The following is a 22,445-nucleotide window of genomic DNA, read 5'->3' on the forward strand; positions in this document are numbered from 1 at the left end:
TAACAGAATCGTATCCCGATTAGCAAAAATGAACAAATGGTCATCACTCATCAGTTAATAAGTGTTATGAGGGAGTATAAATTGCTCGCTTTGGTACCTACGCAAGAAAGGAAGAATATAATACTGTTCACTTCAGCCCATTTCATCACAAACTCACAACTAAAAGCTTGTTGTCCATCAACTATAACACCATTTTCCTGCAGGAGATATGAACTTGGTGCATACCATCGTCTGACGGACAACATCTAGTCTGACGGACAATTGCTTCTTCAGTTCTATGCAATCACATTGGCTATTAGTACACGGCCTGTAATATACTAATATCTAGTTCTTTCTGCACCCGGCCCATTACCACCTGTTTGAGGTAGGCTTCCGTTGCTTTAAAACGAGCCCAATGAACACCAAATGGAAGATGGAGCCTGAACTTTATTCTTCAACACATCATACTCTATTGAGTCAGCATAGCATGACGAACCCCCAGAACCACCAGTCCTGCACCTGTGGAGCCTGTAATGTGATGGGCCTGCCCTGGTCAAATATGACAATGTTGTTCAGGTGAGTCACTGCCATGTACATAGCAACAATGGCCATGTTGGTCAAAAGAAGTTTCCAATTCCAGCGACTACTTACATCAGATTCTATTGAATAATAAAAGAACAAGTATGAAGCAAACTAGTGATCTATAAGATGCAAAAAACAATAATTTAGAAGCATTAGAGTGTTCGGCATTTGAGCTGGAAAAAAATATGGAATTTCAAGCAATTGGTCCATCCTAAATCGATATACAAGTAGGATCACAAAAAAAGTTTACCCTAAGATTATACAACTCTTTTGGACAGCAAAAAGTACCTAGCTGAACCGATCGCTAAATATTCGATCAATGAACAATAAAGTATTGTTAGACACAATTAAGACAAATATATATATATATATATATATATATATATATATATATATAAATGTCACATATACACATATATTACGTTTAATAAAGCTTGATTCTGATCTCTATGTGACTCCGGCAAATAGGGCACAGTTGAAGGTCTGTGCCGCATCCACAACATGTCTGAGAAAACAGAATGAATCACGAAATAAGTTATCTTAACTGAACGTGTATTCAGCTAAGTTAAGATTAGAGATGGCACGATGAGGGTCAGGGGAGTTTGGTAATGGGTTTAGATTAAATTGGGCTTTTATAGCACCCTTATTTCAATAATTAGTTCATAAATGATTACTCTATTGGTTATGATTACAAAAACCACCATTTTACAAAAATAACTATAACATTCAATGTCATATAGTATATATTAAAATTACAATTTGGGCAAATTTCAACCCGCTGGACCCGTTCCCCTCTTTTAGCTTTACTTTTGGACTCGTTTGAGATACAACACTGGCCAAATCAGCCATTAATAGTAAGGTGGTTGAAGTTGCCACCTCTATTTAGGGTATATGCCAATAATGTACCTGATGCCCACAGCCAAACGCCATATCCTTTTTGACAGTTATGCAGATGGGACAAAGCTGCAAAGAATATACAAGGAAAGTCATAACATCTTAAACTTGTAGCACACATAAAATATAAACTTCTAAGATGAAGTGAAATTATTGCTAATCATGTAATTCCCATTTATATTGGAATATATAATTTTTTTGGAAAAAAATAGGGATATTTCATTTCTTTTTTATGAACAAGAAAGATTATATTTTCTTCCATATGGTAGTTGATACCTTGTAAAAATATTCTAACATTCGAAAAAATTCGCGACTATTTCCTCAACTATTTAATGATAATTTTAGAAATCAAATAATATGTAACTGAATCCAATACTAGTGCCAGTTGAATGTCATTTAGGGGCTTAATAGAAATGAAAACAGTTTAGGAACTAAAAAATTGTCTAATATATGAAGTTATGAACCCTTCAAGAAATAGGTGATGAATTAGTAAGTTCAAAAATTAAACAGGAAAAAGTATGATGGATTCTGACACTGACATTGTTATCGGAGGTAGATGTCCCTTGATAACTTGTGTTAGCCGATTTATTTCTTTTCTCGAAAGTAGGGGCACTTGATTGGAAACTAGTTGATCGCGAATCTACGACACTGTCATCCAGAAATGTATCTACAAGGTACTCGGGCCGAGTAATAACGCCAGTAGCTTCTATGTCTCCTGAAAGGATTGCCACTACTTGTGACATTGATGGACGTTGCGTTGGTGAGGTTTGGGTGCATAAGAGGGCTACTTTCAACACTCTTCTTACTTCATTTTCATCATATTCAGACAGCTTTTTGTCCACTAACTCAAGTTCGGTACCAGCTTCATGCAAGTTCCATGCCTAGAAGCATGTCAAATGAATTAGAATATCAGATAGATGGAATTGTGCCTTTCACAATTAATAAAAAGGCGGGTTAGACAATAGGATAGAATGGGTTAGGTTAACCAATCAACATATTATGACTCCTTTTATGAACTTTTTAAGAAAAAAATTTAGAATAAACGGCCTAAATCGTCCTTGTGGTTTACCCTAATAATCACGTTTCATCCTTAACTATTTGAAATGACACTGGTAGTCCTTTTGGGAAGGATAAGGATCAAGTTATGTCCTTTATGCAAACAGACATTTTCTCCCATCCGTTAACTCTCTCACGTGATTTCCCCGTGAGCTCATTTATGTCTTTTGACACCTATAAAGGACCATTAGTGATTAAAAAAAAAAAATTCCAGCTTTTTGTTTCTCTTTCTTCTTCTTCTTCATACATACAAACATACATAACCTCTTCCAACCACCACCAATTATCCCTAACCACCACCAAAACACCACCAATTATCCCTAACCACCACCAAAACAAACACATATATATATTACATATTTAATTTAATATACATATATATGACACCAACAATACATCAGTATCTTTAACTTGATAGTAAAAAAAATTGTAATTCAATACACCACCACAGGCCACTTTGTGGTTATTTCCCGGCCAACATACGGTCGATCAAACCAAAACAAGGAACTCAAAATCCGACCAAAAGAAAGAAAGGACAGTCAACGGTGGTGGTGGATTATAGAAGTTCAGAATAAATCCAAACAGTCGCCGGAACGTCATTGCTCACACCAGCCACCGTCGACCACTGTCATCAGATCACTGCCGTTTGCCCATGGACCTAAACCCCATGATTCTGATCCGATATCATCGATAATGAAACGAAGAACTTCAGCCAGCCCAGAAACCTTAAATCGTGATTCCGGCCAAAAACCCTAAATCCGGCCAGATTCCGACCAACCTAGCCCAGCCCTATTTCCGGCAACTGTTTGGCCAATCCGATCTATCTCATATGTATGTGCGAACTTCTGGAAAGTAAACAATATATATGATATATATATAGATATGCGTATATATATATTCTCCTTTCAAACTTTGGGAATGTTATATGATATATATATATATATATATATATATATATATATGTCTATAATCATGACTCTTACTTGGTAAATATTGATTTGCTATCCAGGTGTTTGTTAATTTCCATGAAAGAAGCTAAGAAGGCAGTTAAGAATTGAAAGGGGTAATTAAACCTGATTACATCTTTTTTCTTCTAAAAGAATAAAATCATATATGTGATTCAAAGGTAGATGTTGATTTGTGTCTTATGAGATAGAAATCTGATCATGGGTGTGTGTTTTTTCAAAGGTAAATGTCGATTTTTTTTTTGTGAGATGATAATATGATTCCATAAGTATAATAAGAAAATCAATATGATAGTATATTTTATGATAATTTTGTTTCTAGAAAGATAAAAAGTAAAAAAATTATTTATCTGGGTTTTGGTATACAAGATAGAAGATGGAAGATAGAAATAAAAAATAATTATCATCAATGGTCCTTTATAGGTGGAAAAGACACAAATACCCTCACGTGGAAAACACGTGAGAAAGTTAACGGATGAGAGAAAACGTCCGTTTGCATAAAGGACATAACTTGATCCTTATCCTCCCAAAAGGACTTCCAGTGTCATTTCAGATAGTTAAGGATGAAACTTGATTATTAGGGTAAACCACAAGGACGATTTAGGCCGTTTACTCAAAAATTTATTTATTTATTAAAGATGATAAGGAAAATACATATACAGAAGAAAATGAAGCATACCCATTCCAGAAGATATACTTTCTCATCTTTTAAAGTTGAATCAGAATTAGGCCTTCCACTGATAATCTCTAAAGCTACAACTCCAAAGCTGAATACATCAGCCTTTTTTGTAAGGTGTCCACGCATTGCGTATTCTGGTGCGAGATACCCACTATATAGTGTATCATTAACACCATGTCAACTTGTTATTACTCAAATCAGAATTAGTTCAAAACTGTCATAGAGGGATTGAAAAATGGGCTGGCCAACCGATTATGGTAATGGGTCAAAAGCGGTAGCATGCAATTCTGGATGAAATGGGTCAGCTCGGGTAGACATGAAGACATATCTTGTCCTTTTTAATAGTTAGTTAAAGAGATATATATGACTTAATAAACTATATAGTTACAAGATTAAAAATTTATAGATAACAATTTAAGAGGTTATATGCATTTGAAAATAAACTTGGTTCGAACTATCTTTGTTTCAGCTAAAAAGTATACTTGAACCATTTAAGATTTAATATAACATAGATCAACCCATTAATATGTTAATGGGCTCAAAGTTCCACTACTAATGTTATATAGTACTCTAGGCTTTTCACGATTAGAAGTAATACAGAGTTTTTCTTACATTGTGCCAGCAACGCGTGTACTCATGTGTGTTTGGTTGTCATCGTGAAGTCTGGCCAAACCAAAATCTGAGATCTTGGGGATCATATGAGAATCAAGTAGAACGTTGCTAGCTTTAACATCTCGGTGTATAATCGAAGTTCGAGATTCCTCATGCAGATGTACAAGACCACGTGCTACCCCGAGGCATATTTCAAAGCGGGTGTACCAACTAAGAGACAAGCTATATTTTCCTGCACACATAAACCCATATTTTGGGATTAGTATTATACTATACTAGTTCATTTTTAAACCGTACTTATGAAGGGACTATGTAGAGATGGCATTGTCGACCAATTAGATACCAATGGGTCAATTGGGTTTTATATTCAATAGGTAAAATGGTTAACGCTAAAAATTAAACTTAAACGGGTCAAATGGGAACGGTCAAAACATATAACAAAACCGAAATGGACCAAATGGGTCAAACTGCTCAAAGGTCACCTGACATGTAATTAAATGCATAAAACCTCCTACATTTCTTTATTGCAAAAAATGCTTAGATAATATAGTTTCTAATCATACCTATCACATCAAATATATATAATATTTTGATAATGCATAAATAAAAAAGTTTGCAGGCCAGCCTAACCCATTGTGGCCTATTGCCCAACCCGCCCACGTTGCAATTTTTATAATGCAATATGCTACTTCTCACCAAATAATGCTTGATCAAGACTCTTGTTCTCGAGATACTCGTACACAAGAAGCCGGTTCACTCCATGAATGCAGCATCCGTACAACTTCACAAGGTTACGATGTTGGACAACAGATAAGGTTGCAATTTCAGCCTCAAACTGACTCTTTCCCTGGTGGGAAGCAACGGAGAGCTGCTTAACAGCTATTAGTCTCCCATCATTTAGTGCACCCTGTTCACCATCCGAGAGAATTTAGGAGGTTTAATACTTTGACTCTGACTGGATGAAGCAAATATGTATTCTTGATATAATGCATAAACTACCTTATAAACAGGTCCAAAACCTCCCTCGCCAAGCTTATTTGCAGTACTAAAATTACCTGTTGCATCTCTGAGCTCTCTATAACTAAAGGTGTATGGTTTAGCATCAATTCCCAAAAACTCTACAAATCAGTGAAGCATGTTAGTGACTAAAACTTGCATTTATTCTAACTTCTGTTTAGTTATTGGACTATGCCACGAGAAACGATTTAAAAAGGGGATAATCAATGGTGCACCAGTGTACTTTTCTCATTGCACGCAGTTGCACCATAAACTCTTTTATTGCCTTATATCCCCCCCAAACTTTTAAATTTTATACACAGATCATACATACATGTGTGACCTAATGACCTGTTGTACCGGTTAAAATCATTTTATATATATTTGATTCTTGCCACCAGTCCCCAGTGACCTGATGACCCGTTGTACCGGTCCAAATCATCTGTATTTGTAGGTCTATTTATGGACTAGCCAATTAAAAAGAATCTGCACACATAAATGGGGGGACTGGAATACCTGAGTTTTCAACAGGGGCCCTAAAGGAAAACACATCAAATATTCTTCCAAATATCATCTTGCCTGGTGTTTGCAACCAATTATTGGTTTTCTGTTGCAAGGATAACACGGATTGAGCCAGTAGAGATTCAAGATTAAAAACAACCTCAGTCATGGTAGGACGTCGATTTGGATGATTATCCAAGCATCTTTCGGCTATCCGAGCAAACCCTTTTAAACATTTTGGAGATATCTCCCTACGTATACCCGAATAAACTATTTGCTTTAAGTTCCCTTCTTTAATTGAATCTTGTATCCATGTTGCTAGACCATATTCAAAAGTCTTATCCAATGGTCTCTTTTGACACAACACTTCAAACAATACCACCCCAAAAGCATACACATCAGACTTTCTTGTCAACTTTCCGGTGGCAAAATAGTTTGGATCAATATACCCAAAAGTGCCTTTAACTAGTGTGTTGACATAAGTTGATGGTTGGTTTGTTGGACCTATTCTAGCTAACCCAAAATCCGAAATTTTTGCCGCCCAACTTTCATGTAACAAAATATTTGAGCTCTTGACATCTCTATGTATAACACCGAACTCAATACCTGTACCAGTGTGAAGATAGTCTAAACCACGGGCCGCACCAATGCAAATCTTGAGTCGCTCAAGCCAAGAAAGATGGATATGGAATTTATGTAGATGATCCTCAAGTGTTCCGTTGGGCATGTATTCATACACAAGGATCATTTCATTTTCATAATTCGAGTAACCAATTAAAGACACCAAATGAGCATGACGCAACTTGGAAAGCATTTCAACTTCCGCCCAAAACTCCATCTCCCCTTGATTTGACATCAAATCCAACCTTTTGATTGCAACATCAACACGGGTCGTTCCTATGCTAATATTGCCTTTGTATACTTTCCCAAAACCCCCTTCCCCCACCACTAATGACTCATTAAAATTATCTGTTGCTAACAGAATTTCATCAAACTCGAATCGACAACAACTCTGTGACAATCCAGCTGTGGAGGTAGATGTTTCAGACCCATTTCGATTTCCACTGTCATGAAGCATGATTAAGGACTCGAGATATCGAAACGCCTTAATTACCTTATTTAACTAGAGACATTCCTGAAAATAGAGATGGACCCCTCCATTAGTAAACAATAGCTCAAACAACAAAACATGACCAAGATTTAGGTGTTGTTTGTTTTTTTAAGATGTAAAATGATTTCATCTGAATTACATCATATATGCAGTTGAAGATAGATATGGTCCAAAAGTCTACAAGCAGAATGAATATAATTAATTACAAATTATCAAATTCATCTAAAGTTCATTTTAACATCAATTTAACTAAAAATATATAAACTATTGAGATAAATTTTGATCATAATCACAATATGATAAAGGAAAATGATAAATCCGAATAGCCTAAAAATCCTCCTAAAACATTAAGAAGGTGACATGTGGTAACCACTAATTGTCATTCCTAATCTTGCCCCTGATATGATAAAATGAAGTTTATATTATATTATTAGTAATATTACCGAGTATTTAGCAAACTAACTTTAGTCCATCTTCAAGTCTAACTATGCTTACGTATTGCTGGGCTTTTGTGCTGCTCTTGTAACTTGTAAGCATTGTTTTAGCTGAAGTGAATGGGCGAATTGGGTGCCGTTTAACCGGGATCAAACCGGTCAAACAGTCAACTAGGTGAAGACTTCGCCGGAAGAACGGGCTCAAAGCCGGCGAACTGGGTGAGTCAAAAAGATTTACAGTCACCGGAATAATTGAAAGCAGAGTGTGGCTGTGTGGGTGATTGTGTTGATGGGGAGATAAGTGATAAGTGGTGTGTCATGTTCCGTAAAAAGTTTCGATATTTTGCTTTGACTTTTAAAAGGGTAAATTTGTCAAGGGAAGATTTAGCATTTTCTTTCTTTTCTTTTTTACAAACTAGTATTTATAACCGGGCGTTGGCCTGGAAAAGATAACGTAAAATTTATAACTCATGGTTATTAAAGAATTTATGTGATAAAAAATAAAGAGAATAAAACTTTTGTGACAAAAGTTAGAAAAATGAAAATTTAAAAACTAAATAAAACAAAACTATCACTCAAAAAAAATAAAGTTATGTGACAAAAAATAAAAGGTCAAAAGTTTTGTGTAGTTGACAAAAGGTAAAAAAAACAAAAGTTAAGTGGTGAAAAGTAAGATAATGAAATTTTCGTGGCAAAAGTTAGAAAAATAAAAGTTTAAAAAGTAAATAAAACCAAACCTTTGTGTGGAAAGTAAAATAAGCGAAAGTGATGTGGAAAAAAAGTAAAAGGACGAAAACTTTAGTAAAATTATGCAGTAAAAAAAATGAAACTTTCGTGGCAAAAGTTAGAAAAATGAAAGTTTTAAAGCTAAGTAAAACAAAACTTTCGTGCCAAAAGTAAAAGAAATAAAGTTATGTGACAAAAAGTGAAAAGGTTAAAAGTTTCGTGTAGTTGACAAAAGTAAAAAAAAAAAGTTATGTGGTAAAAAGTAAGATAATGAAATTTTCGTGGCAAAAATTAAAAAAATAAAAGTATAAAAAGTAAATAAAACAAAACTTTCGTGCGAAAAGTAAAAGAAACGAAAGCGATGTGGCAAAAAGTAAAAGGGGGAAAACTTAAGTAAATTTATGTGATAAAAAATAAAGAGAATGAAACTTTCGTGGTAAATATTAGAAAGTTGAAAATTTAAAAACTAAATAAAACAAAATTTTCGTGCTAAAAGTAAAAGAATTAAAGTTAAGTGAGAATTATTAAAAAGGTTAAAAATGTTTCGTGGCAAAAATAGAAAGAGCCAAAAAGTTAATGGTTTACAAAAGTAAAAAAAAAAAAAGACAAAGTTATATGGTGAAAAGTAAGATAATGAAACTTTTATGGCAAAAGTTAGAAACATAAAAAGTACAAAAAGTAAATAAAACCAAACTTTCGTGCGAAAGGTAAAAGAATGAAAGTTATGTGGCAAAAAGTATAAGGACGAATAGAAAGTAAGGATAACGAAACTTTTGTGGTAAAAGTTAGAAAAATGAAAGTTTAAAAACTAACTAAAACAAACTTTCGTGCGAAAAGTATAAAAAATAAAATAATGTGACAAAAACAAAAAAAATAAAAGTTTTGTGACAGAAATGAAAAAAGTCAAAAAGTTACTATTCTTAAAAAAAGTCTTCAATTGTTATAAACTAGAAAATTTTGGACCCCGCTGCGGGGTCTCAATTCCTTTGTTAAAACGGTTCGTTATTTTAGTATATATGCCGTGAATTTTCGACAGCTTAATAAAAATAATTTTGCCGTTAATATGTTTGTTTAAAAGTATGCAAGAAAACAAAACGTAACCCGTAGTAGAAACCTGAACTGGATGTGATATGACAAAAATATTAATATATTAATTCAGATATCAGGTGGATGCGATATAGCAAAATGCAAGTAGTGGTAAGGGGTGTATCACAATAAGGTTGAATGACAATAAAAAAGTGTGAAAAAAACAAAAGAAGTAACCCGTAATAAAAAATCCGAAAAGGAAAAACAAAACTAAAAAAGAAAAAGACGTGACAAAATCCGAACAGGATGCAATGTGGCAAAATCCAAACTATAGGAAACGTGCGATGTGTCACTTTATAACCGATGCGACGTGTAAAGTTTTAATAAGCATGGTGACTATTGATAACCATGCCAAAAAAAAAAAAACTCAAAATGGGATCCGTAATGTCAGAATCTAAATAGTGATGCGGGGTATATGATGAATCAATAAAATAGATCATATAAGCAAAAAAAATGTATCAAAAAACCAAGGAAAACCAAAAGATAAATAACGAAAATAGAAATAATAAAGAAAAAATTAAATATTGTGTAAAAGTTTCTAATATATTAATTCAGAACACAAAAGCCAAAAAACTATGATGAACACCAAGAAAAAAACCCCAAACGGGATCCAAAATGGCAAAATCTAAATAGTGATGGGGGGTATACGATGAACCAATAGAAAGAAAACACAAAAGCAAAAAACTATGTAATAAACCAACAAAAACCGAAAGAAAAATAACCTCAACGGGATCCGATATAGCAAAATCCGAAAAAACGCGGGGTATAGGTGGACCAATAGAAAGAAAACACAAAAGCAAAAAAAAAACTATGTAGAAAACCAAGAAAAACCGAACAAAAAATAACCTTAACGGAATCTGATATGACAAAATCTGGGAAAAATGCGGGATACAGGCGAGACCAATAGAACAGCGCCACGTCACGTGGCACTGTTCATTGGCGTCGCCAATAATGAGATTACAATATATTATAATGTCACTCAAAATAATACTTGTAATTTTATTTTTCTTTTTTATCAAGTTTTTTTTTTTACCGGCAAAATATTAAATTAATATATGACTTTGGTAAGATATGCAATAAAAGTGTACAACAAATAAAAGGACTACGCCATAACGACACTTATTACAACGAGAAAAGAACCACAAAAATGAAATTGAGACGATTAACAAAAACATGGTTTTGTTATATTTATCACACAGTACAAGTATTACAACATACTATACAAACAGTTAATGCGTAGTTGTGATAAACTAATCAATTAATGTGATACAAATATCACTTTCCTATTGTAAAGGGTGTGAGCGCACCGGCCCTTTGTTGTGGCCTGTTACCATCCTCTTTCCGGCACCCGCGTCTTTGTCACATAGGCGACCACATTTTGCAAACTTTAATTTCCCTCAACTTAATTTGTTGTACTAAGTGGCCGGAAGTTAAATGTGGTTTGTCATTCTTGCCAACTTGTCAAACACACTTGACTCCCAAATGCAATTTCAATTCTTTTGTTACAAATTCATTTGAAGTTTTTTCAGATGCATAGAAAGTCTCTCTGTTCTAAATATTATGTTATATTTCTTGATCACTTTTTTTTTTATTACGAATGGGTTTAACCCCTTCGTCGTCAATATTATGTTTACTCTAACTTATTTTTCATACATACAACAACAAACATTTTCACGACTTTTCTCCTCTGATGGTATCTAATTCTGTATTTATAGCCACCATTTGTCTCAACAAATGGTAATTAAATGTCTTTTTGTTAAATTGGATATCGATTCGAAAACAAACATAAATATTAAGGTAGGCAATCGAAATAGCACAAGAGGGAATAAATCAAAAGAGATGATGGTAAGCAAAATTAGCATAATTTATGAGAATTCAACATTTAAGCTTGAATTCAAGCTATCAAAAAATGTTCATCCTTTTCAATTAAGGATGCGTACGTTTGGTTTGTAATCGAGTTTTACAATAGGTATGTGTATGACTATGATACAATAAAAAAAATATATATGAGAATGAATATTGAATTTATCAATTTAACGAATGTGATTTTCAATTTCATTCCCATATTAAATCTAAATAATACATGTCACTTTCATTCATATTTCTTATTTTATTTTCATGCCCCTTAATCAAACACACCTTATGTTCATTTAAAAATTGACATTTTTGAAAGAATTTGAGAAACTGTTAATTTGTTGGCCGATATACATTAAGCTAATTTTTAGTTATAAAAAATTACAAAACATTTGATTTAAGCTAATCAGTATTTATTTTTTCCTGAACGCATGCTCGCAGTCCAAACATCTAACATAATACATAATTTTATAAAATTAAGTCACAAAAAATTGCCTTTTTTATGCATTTATTCAGTGCGGGATTTGAGCCAACATAATCCTACAATCCTTACTATTTGGTCTCTTATATGGATCATCAAGTGTACAAAAACAAGCAATTTTAAGAACACAAAACATTTGTTCCACGTACCCGTTTCCTAAAAGGTTTGGATCAATTGCTTCTCGCAGGTCATCCAAAGTCAAAATGTTTCTCATCCAATTCACCATACTTAGTTGTGAAGTTTGTTGAAAGAAGTCATCGGAAGGAAGTCTTCCTACAACCAACACACCGAGTACCACACCGAAACTATAGATGTCACATTTATCTGTATATTTCATGGTTTGATGACACTCGGGTGCAATGTACCCTAATGTACCCGCAACAATATTAGAATTTGTCATATGGATGTCAGTTTCTTGGATTGATTTTGCTAGCCCAAAATCAGCAATATGGGCCTCCATTTCATCATCAAGGAGCACGTTTGAGGGCTTTATGTTTCGATGGACTATACTAGGAGTGACATCCAAGTGGAGATACTCAAGCCCGTTTGCAATCCCCATTGCAATCTTGTGTCTCGCAATCCAGTCTAGTTCTCGTCTACCATCTTGAACTTGTCGCAAAATGTCTTGCAAGCTTCCGTTTTTCATAAACTTGTAAATGAGGTAATGACAATTTGGTCGAGACACGTGAGCAAGTAATGGTAGGATGTTCCGATGACGGATTAGACAAACCGTCTGGATTTCCGACTTCATTTGAATTATCTTTTGGTTCAATAATTCTGAGCCCTTTGTCTTGTCTATGATCCTTTTGATCGTGATGCTTTGAACCTTTCCCCCCATAATAATATCGGTTTTAAATAGCCCTCCACTTTCACCTTTTCCGATCCTTTCGATCCCGAAAAGCGGGTTGTGGTACTTCAAAAACGCAAGCTCCTTCGCCGTGATCAACGTACTAAAAGTCTCGGTCCCTGATAGATTTAGATATCTTAAGATCATAACAAAAAACATTTTAAACTACATCATTAAGCTGTAATACTTTGAATATTCAAAGCTTTTATTTTTAAACTTTGACTTTAAATAAAAAAATTTTGTGTTATATAAAACTTGATAAAATTTATATAATTAAAAAACACGTCTAAAACACAATTGATTCATATAACTTTCATCAACTATTGTTTAACACAAATAAAATTATATAAGTATTAAAAAAGGATAACTTAGTCATTTAAAATAAGGGTTTGCTAAATACAGCCCTTAGGGCTGTGTTTAAAGTGCATACATTATTTGTACATTTACCATGAAAATCAGGGATGGACTTTTAATATGTAAAGTACAAGTTGTTTAATGCACGTTAAATATTTAGCATTTCCCTTTAAAATATAAGTAACGACAATGATAAATATTTTTGAACTTTACAAATTTGGTCAATAAATTCACTATGCTAATTGCCTAATTTGGACAAAAACTCTCAAGTTATTAAGGATCCAAAAGTTAAGTCAATAAATATGCGTACGTGTAACTATGGACTAATATATTAAAAAAATTTGCAAACATAAATAGGTAGGTTGACATACCTAAGTGTTTACGAGAGGAGTCTTCACTAGGGTAGCTAGATCCTTCACCCATGGGCTTGTCTTCACCAGGAGTGTTAGAAGGAAACACATCAAATACTCTTCCAAATATCGTCTTGCCTGGAGCCTGCAACCGATTATTGGCTTTTTGTTGTAAGGGAAAAACAAATTTAGCCATTAGAGTTTCAAGGCTAAAGACAATCTCAGTCATGGTAGGGCGATATTTTGGATTGTTATCCAAGCATCTTTGAGCTATTCGAACAAACCCTTTTAAACATTTCGTCGATATCTCATCCCTTATACCTGAATAGACGATTTGCTTCAATTTGCCTTCTTTAATTGATTCTTGTATCCATGTAACTATGCCACATTCAAAACTCTTATCCAATGGTCGCTTTTGACACAATACTTCAAACAAGACCACCCCAAAAGCATACACATCAGACTTTCTTGTTAGCTTTCCAGTGGCGAAATAGTTTGGATCAATATACCCAAAAGTGCCTTTAACAAGCGTGTTGACATAAGTAGATGGCTGATTTGTTGGTCCTATTCTAGCCAACCCAAAGTCAGAAATTTTGGCCCCCCAACTTTCATGTAACAAAATATTTGAGCTTTTAACATCTCTATGTATGACACCAAACTCAAGACCTGTACCTGTGTGAAGGTAGTCTAACCCACGAGCCGCACCAATGCAAATCTTGAGCCGCTGAGCCCAAGATAGAGAATGGTGTTTATGGAGGTGATCTTCAAGTGTTCCACGGGGCATGTATTCATATACAAGGATCATCTCATTATCATGGTTACAATAACCAATTAAAGACACCAAATGAGCATGCCTCAACTTCGAAAGCATTTCAATTTCCGCCCAAAACTCTATCGCCCCTTGATTAGACATCAAATCCAACCTTTTAATTGCAACAACATGATGAGTAGTTCCAATGATAACATTGCCTTTGTATACTTTACCGAAGCCCCCTCTCCCAATTACTAATGATTCACTAAATCTTTCAGTTGCTAATAGAATTTCACCAAATTCGAATTTATGACACGTATGTGACACTTGAACGGTGGAGGTGGATGGTTCAGACCTTTTGCCATTGCCACTGTGAAAAGACATAATTGATGAAATGGACTATGTTGAATAAAGGGGTCACCATATTTAAACAGATATGGTCTTCTTACATAATAAAAGGTGAAAATCGTCTTCCTGGAAATTAATATAGATGGACCCCTTCGATTTTTCCATATAATTAATTGTCTACTTACTGTTGTCTAATTAAATCGTCTCTTTCCTAGAAATTGTATACAGTATTGGGAAATATGCATATCTGTCCAATTATTAAAAAAAAAAAAAAACATCTATTGATGTATTGGGGCCTCCATACACTTCTTTTAGAACTAAAATTCCAAAAAAAATCCGCGTAATACTGTATACCTTTTTCAAACCACTTGTATATGAAATTGAAATATTTTTATGGTTTTTGATGATGGAATTGATTTGCTCAAAGAAAAGAAAAGAATCGCTATGTACACGAATAAATTATAAATTATTAAATGACTTCAATATCGCTAATCGCATTTTTACTAACCTTTTTTTCTCTTATAAACTTTGATTTTAATTTCATATTTATATATTACTTGGTCGAAAAACTAAATATTTCAACTCTTTCATAACCCTTTTGTTTATATATATATTTACGAGTATAATACCCGCACGTTGCGGCGGAATTTTGTTTTAGAAGTGACAATTTGTTATAAGGGTAGATACGGTAATTCAGTGTTGTAGTGTACGAAGGACCATTTTGAGAACCATATATATAGTGAAAGGGGTTTTTTGGAAGAAAAAAAAAAGTATGCTTAATTTTTTATGACATACCAAAAATAAAATTTCAAAATGCTTTATAAGAGAGTATAGATATATACTAGCTTTAGGAGACATACAAGAAATTCTACTACATACAAGAAATTCTACTAAAGAAATTTAGAACCCATGATAGAAATATGATGTTTCAAAAATAAGTAAACGGCCTGTTTGTTTTTTTAACCATTAAGTGACTGAATTGATTAAATGACTGAATGGATAAATAATATCTGTATGGATTAAGTCAATATAGTTAATTTTTTTTTATTAAGTCAACAAAACAAACACGTTTGATGACTTAATGGATTAAGTATTTTTGATTAAGTCATGACTTAATATATTAAGTCCCAAACAAACGTCACCTAAATGTTATTACTTATATCTATTACAATCCGAGAGTTGTGATCAATTGAAAACTAAAATTTCCGTGAAAACCAGAAAACTGGCCAAACACACTGTGAACTAAACTTAACATAATGTGTTTTCTAAAAATACATTATGTTAAGTTTCAAATCACAGTGTGTTTCCAGTTTTTTAGTTTTCACGCGCTATCAAAAACACACTGTGATTTGCAACTTAACACAATGTGTTTTTAGAAAACACGTTATTCAAATCATAGTGTATTTTGATCAATTTTTTAATTTTTACGAAAATTTTAATTTTCAAATGAATATTTCTCGCCAAAACATTATGAAAAGAAACATATTTTAATAACTACATTTGGAGATAAAATATGGGAGTCATAAAACTAACTGAACTATAATTAATAAAACATACAAATGCACATCCACATAAAAAAGGCTTCAACACCAAAACCAACCCATATTGCTTGTGCCAACCGTTAAGTAATGCTTCATATGATACTACGGTTAGCAAAATATTCAAATATCTACGGGTCAAAAACAAGAAATTTAAGATAAAACAAGAAAATCCCTGAATTATATTATAACTATATATATATCTATATAGGGGTGAGTTATTTTGACAACTCTTAAAAAAAAAAGAACTCAGGACCAATCTGGATCACACATTCTTTCCCTCTTTCTCTCTCTTCAATTAAATAATAAAATTCACCCAAATCATTCAAAATATTCTAACTCACAAACCGTAAATCGTTAGACGAAACAAAAAGCATGGGTAGTCTTAAAATTTCGTCCTCTTTCATTAGAGATCCAATTCGGTATACTTTTGACGACTTTTTAATTTTCGTTTTTTTTTTGTAGTTACACATAACTTACACATGGGTAGGTTGAACTTACACATGTGTAGGTTGAACAAAAATTATGATTCGGAACGGGCTTCGCCCTTAAGGATATTCATAAACCAAAGCTAGTGGGGGTGATAGGTCATTGGGTGATAGGTCATAGGGGGTGACCAGTGAGGGGTGATCTACCTAATGGGCTCCGCCCTTAGCCGCTATGGCTCCGCCATGGACTGACGGGCTCCGTCCTTGGCCACCATGGCTCTGCCATAGATTGATGGGCTCCGCCCTTGACCTTCATTGTTGTGTACATATGTTCATTTACTAATTTACATCTGAAAACAATGATCCTACACATGTGTAGGATGAACCTACACATGTGTAGGATGAACGTGATGGGAAAAAAAATGAAAATTAAAAAGTCATCAAAATTATATCGAATTGGATCTCTAATGAAAGAGGATGAAATTATAAGACTACCCATGTTTTTTGTTTCGTCTAACGATTTACGGTTTGTGAGATAAAACATTTTAAATGATTTAGGTGAATTTTCTTATTTAATGGAGGAGAGAGAAAATATAAGAAAATGAGAGGTTCATATTGGTTCCTGAGTTCTTTTTTTTTTTAAAGTTCTCAAAATAACTTTCCTCTATATATATATATATATATTAAAAAGATAAAATGAGAACTAAATATTTGTCGAGAACTATGAGAACTTTTTTTCTATTAATATTTATAGGGTTAAATTGTAATTTTGTAAAACCAATTTAAATATTAAACAATTTAAATAAAAATACTCCTTAAATATCTCAATCTAGTTATATTTACTTTTAGCTTTTACATTTTTATTTGAATTATATACTGTTATTTATTTAGGCATAATGGCTGAAAGTTTTAAACCGAAGTCAAATAAAAATCTTATGCTTATCTATTTGCATTATAAATCTACATGGATACATGGTTATCAATTTTTTTCTCCATTAATCAAATTATTTTCATATTCATTAGTTATTAGAATAAGATATTGTTTATTTTAATTAGCTTGCGTTACTCAAAGTTTGAAAGTAATCTACATTCTCATTCTCTTTCATATTTCTATGAAATGTTTTAGCACTTGTCTAAATAATTATCTAGCATAATTATAATGTATACACTTATCTACTTATAAGTTATTTTAAAACTTCCCTTTTGATATATAAATAGTGTCATTTACATACTTTGTTATAAAACAAAGTATTGTAATTATTTAGCACTTGTCTAAATAATTATCTAGCATAATTATAATGTATACACTTATCTACTAACAAGTTATTTTAAAACTTCCCTTTTGATATATCAATACTTTTCTTTTGTTTTGCTAACTAGGGCCCTTAGTGCACTAGTTAAGAAGAATTTAATGAACTTGTTATTTCCTTATTAATCAAAAATTTTATTTAATGTGTATTAGTTTAACTCAACAATTTCTATTTTTAATTGAATAATTAATACATATTTTTATATTTTAGGAAAGTTAGACTTCAATAAATAATTCATTAAATGCTTTTTAACTAGTGCACTAGGGGCACTAGTTAGCAAATCCCTTATTAATTAGTTAATTTTAAGATAAGAAGAAGTTGACAAAATTTTAAAATGTAAGTTCCATAATTTTCGAATGAACGTGTGTTCCGTACTTCCGTTTTCGTTTTATTACTTGTAATTTCATATTCCTGTTATGCCCTTTATTAATTGTTATTTATTAATAAATTAATTTGTATTCAAAATTATTACACAGATGCCATCAAATCATTTTGGCCCTTGATTTAATTAATCTAATGGTCTTAATTAGTTCTCGCAGTTCTCGACAATTTATTGGTTCTCATAATAACGCAACTATATATATATATATATATATACATGGGGACAATCAAATAAGAATAGTTTTAAAATAAGAACGGTGAGAACACTTAAAAAACATCATTTTGATGCATTAAAAGTCCATAAAACTAACATAGTGCTTAACTAATTATCATTATTTAACTGTTTAACAACACATTGATCCGTCAAAATCGAAAAAATCACGTTTTTTGGTGGATGCATTATTTTGAAGAATATGCATCCAAGATGAATGCACAAAACAAAAAACATGATTTTCTAGATTTTGACAGGCCAATGTGTTATACACTTAAATAATGATAATTAGTTAAGCACTATGTTAGTTTTATGAACTTTTAATGCATCAAAATGATGTTTTTTAAGTGTTTTCACCGTTCTTATTTTAAGACTGTTCTCACTGGAGTGTTACCCTATATATATATATATATATATATATATATATATATATATATAATGAACTATAGACACAATTGACATGGAAGGAACCAATTCTTGTAATTTTGATATTTGAAAGATTTAACATTAGTGAAAATGGTCGCAAGTTCATAATTTATAGGCATAGGAAATGGAAAATAAATGTCGCATAACCTGGCCTGGAAAGTGACCAGCTCAACTTCTATTACAGCAGCCCAACAACCCAATTGACATTTGAACATCATTGGCCCGAAAGGTAGCCCAATCGTAGCAACCCAAAAGCTTGATATAGCCCTGATCATATCCATGTGAGAAGTGAGAACTGAGAAGCTATGACTATTTCCGAATACTTTTCCCTTGGCATATTTGATTAGTTTCCATAACAATATGTCACATGTGAAACGATATATATCATGCAAAAAGTACTAACTATTAACTATTAACACCCATTACAGGCATGATTTGTATATCATTTCTAAAAATGGCTAGAGAATAAGCTACCTGCTAATTACAACTAAATTTTTTTTAAAAAAAAAAAAAAAAGAAAAAAGAAGAAGATATTCACTATAAAAAGAAACAGGCCTTATATTTGGATCATCAAATGAAATTTCCAACTCCACTACATTGTGCTAAGCCGTGTCTCCGGAAGGATGTATGATCCTTTTGATCGTGATTGTCTTCAACATTCCTCATGTAATTACATCAGTTTTATATACATCTTTAGATTATTTTCCATATCCAAAAGCACGTTGTCGTTCTCCCAAAAGGCCAAACTTCTCTTTCGCACTAAAACTCATGGGCTCTGATACATTCCCATTTTTTAAACGTTTGCGAGTGACAGCCCTTAGAGCCTTCAACGACAAATGATTGCCTGCAATAAAATTTTTACCATATAGTTAGGAAATTTACTCACGTGGTGTTTAGTAATCTATTTAAAATATCAGTCTAAGACAAGCTATTGATCTAGCAATAAAGACAGACACAATTCATAAATGTACGAAAATCGAAGAACTCTACCCTAGATCGAATCGAGTGTTTGTTTATATTGTAAGAAAATGAATGAAATACATTATTATACTTGCCTGGAGTTTGCAGTGAATTACTGGTTTTCTGTTGCGAGGACGATACAGATTGAGCCAGTAAAGATTCAAGACTAAAGACAACCTCTGACATGGTAGGACGCTGATTTGGATGACTATCCAAGCATCTTTCACCTATCCGAGCAAATTCTTTTAAACATTTTGGAGGTATCTCATTTCGTATACCCGAATAAACTATCTGCTTTAAGCTCCCTTCTTTAATTGATTCTTTTACCCATGTGGCTAAGCCACATTCAAAACTCTCATCCAGTGGTCGTTTTTGACACAATACTTCAAACAATACCACCCCAAAAGCATACACATCAGACTTCCTCGTCAACTTTCCGGTGGCAAAATAGTTTGGGTCAATATACCCAAAACTGCCTTTAACAGATGTATTGACATAAGTTGATGGTTGATTCGTTGGACCTACTCTAGCCAACCCAAAATCCGAAATTTTGGCTGCCCAACTTTCATGTAACAAAATATTTGAGGTCTTGACATCTCTATGTATAACACCAACCTCAATACCTGTACCAGTGTGAAGGTAGTCTAAGCCACGGGCCGCACCTATGCAAATCTTGAGTCTATCGATCCAAGAAAGAGGGGTATGGAGTTCATGTAGATGATCTTCAAGTGTTCCGTGAGGCATGTATTCATAAACAAGGATCATTTCTTTTTCGTAATTACAGTAACCAATTAAAGACACCAAATGAACATGACGCAGCTTGGAAAGCATTTCAACTTCTGCCCAGAACTCCGTCGCCCCTTGATTTGACATCAAATCCAACCTCTTGATTGCAACATCAACATGGGCTGTTCCTATGCTAATCTTGCCTTTGTATACTTTTCCAAAACCCCCTTTCCCAACTACTAAAGACTCGTCAAAGTTATACGTTGCTAACAGAATTTCATCATACTTGACTTGGCAACATCTTTGTGACAATCCAGCTGTGGAGGTTGCTTCTTCAGACCCTTTTCCATTTCCACAATCGGGAAACATGATTGATCAGGGTATCGTAACGGTATCAAAAGGTCTTACCTTATATTCAATCAAGGAAGGATGATTTATTCCTGGAGATAGAGTAGATGGAGCCCTCTATAATTAGTAATTAAAGAATTCATAAACTTTTCACACAACTTTTAATCAAGATTTCAATACTTGCTGTAGGAACAAAATTAAACTACAAATCTGAATATGATAATAACCAATTTAATATTATATTTATACTAATATTACTGATTATTTACCAAAATGATACAACTTAGTAACTTACAATATTCAATCTTTTTAGTGTAGAAAACACATACAAGAATGAAATGCGAAAAGAAGAAAGATCAAATATATTTACGGTCAATGGAATGATGAAAAGCATACATGTGATAGGATATTAGTGTGGGGTGTGAGTCTTAGCGTTGAATTTTCTTTACAAGTGTAAAAGTATAATGTATAAAAAGAATTATTGCCAATGACTCGCAGAAAATGCCAAGACATCTTGGTTTAGAACTCAAACCACGGTTGAAATTTCGTGGGGTTTTTCTAGACGATTGGGTAGGGATGTGCACGGGTCAAAACCCGGCCCGACCCGGACCGAACCGGCATGACCCCTGACCTGTGATTGCATGTAAATTGGAACCGTGACCCGGCCCGTAAACCTCCCAGGCGGGTCGGCTCGGGCCCGGGTTTTACCGGGTCGGGCTCGGGTTTTAAGGGTTGACTCGAAAATTTGTTGGGCTGCTACTGAAAATAGGGTTGGTTGATGCAGTGAGTTGATGGCGATGATGATCTTGAAGTAAAAGAATACCTATTGATGATAAATTAGAATAATTTGTTATCTCAAACGACAGTGTTGAACTGTTGTCGATTATAAAGTGGTGGTCCCATCGATTGCCCCTGTTGTGCATCTCGTCCTTTTTCTTCTTTTTGTGGGTGAAGTGTTTTTGTCTCAGACTACATATATTTATATATGTGATGTGAAGTGTGAACACTTTAATGTGTGTCTCCACCTCTACTCTCTGGTTTTTCTTATTTTCTTTTATATAAAGAAAACAAAAATATAATAAACTAATTAATATTGGGAACTCAAAAGGTATAGTAATATTAAATTATAAAAACTATATCTAGATGTAGTAATACAAAAACTCAAACGTGTCTACTTCTCCAACACACATTTAATTTTATTTATGTCAAGACTTTATAGAAAATAGGACCATTTCATTGACCAAGATTTTCAAGATCTTTTCTTCTTTGGGTTCACACATATAGCAATACATATATCCTGCTCATAAAATCTCATCATCATTATTCTAAATTTCTAAATCTTTTGCTCATCCGCTCTCATCGGCTTGTTCTTGTTAGTATGAGATATATATATATATATATATATATATATATATATCATATTTGTATATATATTAATATATTCTTCTACTCATCCTCTTGTTCCTGCTTCAATATACACCTTTTACATCATATATCGTAAATTCCATACC

At 33.2% G+C, this 22,445-nt stretch overlaps 3 protein-coding genes across 7 annotated transcripts; all 3 read right to left on the reverse strand.

Moving 5' to 3' along the window:
• LOC122606502 (G-type lectin S-receptor-like serine/threonine-protein kinase At1g11330) lies at positions 1 to 8,114 on the reverse strand. 4 transcript variants are annotated; one of them, XM_043779360.1, is made up of 9 exons: positions 7,819 to 8,114; positions 6,280 to 7,399; positions 5,767 to 5,885; positions 5,464 to 5,674; positions 4,768 to 4,999; positions 4,156 to 4,306; positions 1,995 to 2,336; positions 1,468 to 1,524; positions 1 to 528 (listed from the first exon to the last, which is right to left on the reverse strand). In XM_043779360.1, exons 2-9 carry the CDS (start codon positions 7,340 to 7,342, stop codon positions 457 to 459), a joined length of 2,247 nt encoding a protein of 748 aa, XP_043635295.1. In that variant the 5' UTR covers positions 7,343 to 7,399; positions 7,819 to 8,114; the 3' UTR covers positions 1 to 456. The 4 variants fall into 4 exon arrangements, with proteins under 4 accessions (XP_043635295.1, XP_043635294.1, XP_043635293.1 ...); XM_043779359.1 differs by lacking the exon at positions 1 to 528 and adding an exon at positions 729 to 1,066 and having other exon boundaries at positions 7,871 to 8,114; XM_043779358.1 differs by lacking the exon at positions 1 to 528 and adding an exon at positions 729 to 1,066.
• Positions 8,115 to 11,956: 3,842 nt separating this feature from the next.
• Positions 11,957 to 14,659, reverse strand: LOC122606503 (protein STRUBBELIG-like). Its single transcript, XM_043779363.1, has 2 exons — positions 13,529 to 14,659; positions 11,957 to 12,922 (listed from the first exon to the last, which is right to left on the reverse strand). Exons 1-2 carry the CDS (start codon positions 14,640 to 14,642, stop codon positions 11,988 to 11,990), a joined length of 2,049 nt encoding a protein of 682 aa, XP_043635298.1. The 5' UTR covers positions 14,643 to 14,659; the 3' UTR covers positions 11,957 to 11,987.
• Positions 14,660 to 19,232: 4,573 nt separating this feature from the next.
• Positions 19,233 to 21,380, reverse strand: LOC122606507 (probable receptor-like protein kinase At5g38990). Of its 2 annotated transcripts, XM_043779369.1 has the most exons (3): positions 21,230 to 21,380; positions 19,956 to 21,026; positions 19,233 to 19,744 (listed from the first exon to the last, which is right to left on the reverse strand). In XM_043779369.1, exons 2-3 carry the CDS (start codon positions 20,953 to 20,955, stop codon positions 19,599 to 19,601), a joined length of 1,146 nt encoding a protein of 381 aa, XP_043635304.1. In that variant the 5' UTR covers positions 20,956 to 21,026; positions 21,230 to 21,380; the 3' UTR covers positions 19,233 to 19,598. The 2 variants fall into 2 exon arrangements, with proteins under 2 accessions (XP_043635304.1, XP_043635303.1); XM_043779368.1 differs by having other exon boundaries at positions 19,956 to 21,380.
• Between the last annotated feature and the right edge of the window lie 1,065 nt (positions 21,381 to 22,445).

The sequence above is a fragment of the Erigeron canadensis genome, chromosome 7 (assembly GCF_010389155.1).
Source record: "Erigeron canadensis isolate Cc75 chromosome 7, C_canadensis_v1, whole genome shotgun sequence".
NCBI classification, from domain to species: domain Eukaryota; kingdom Viridiplantae; phylum Streptophyta; class Magnoliopsida; order Asterales; family Asteraceae; genus Erigeron; species Erigeron canadensis.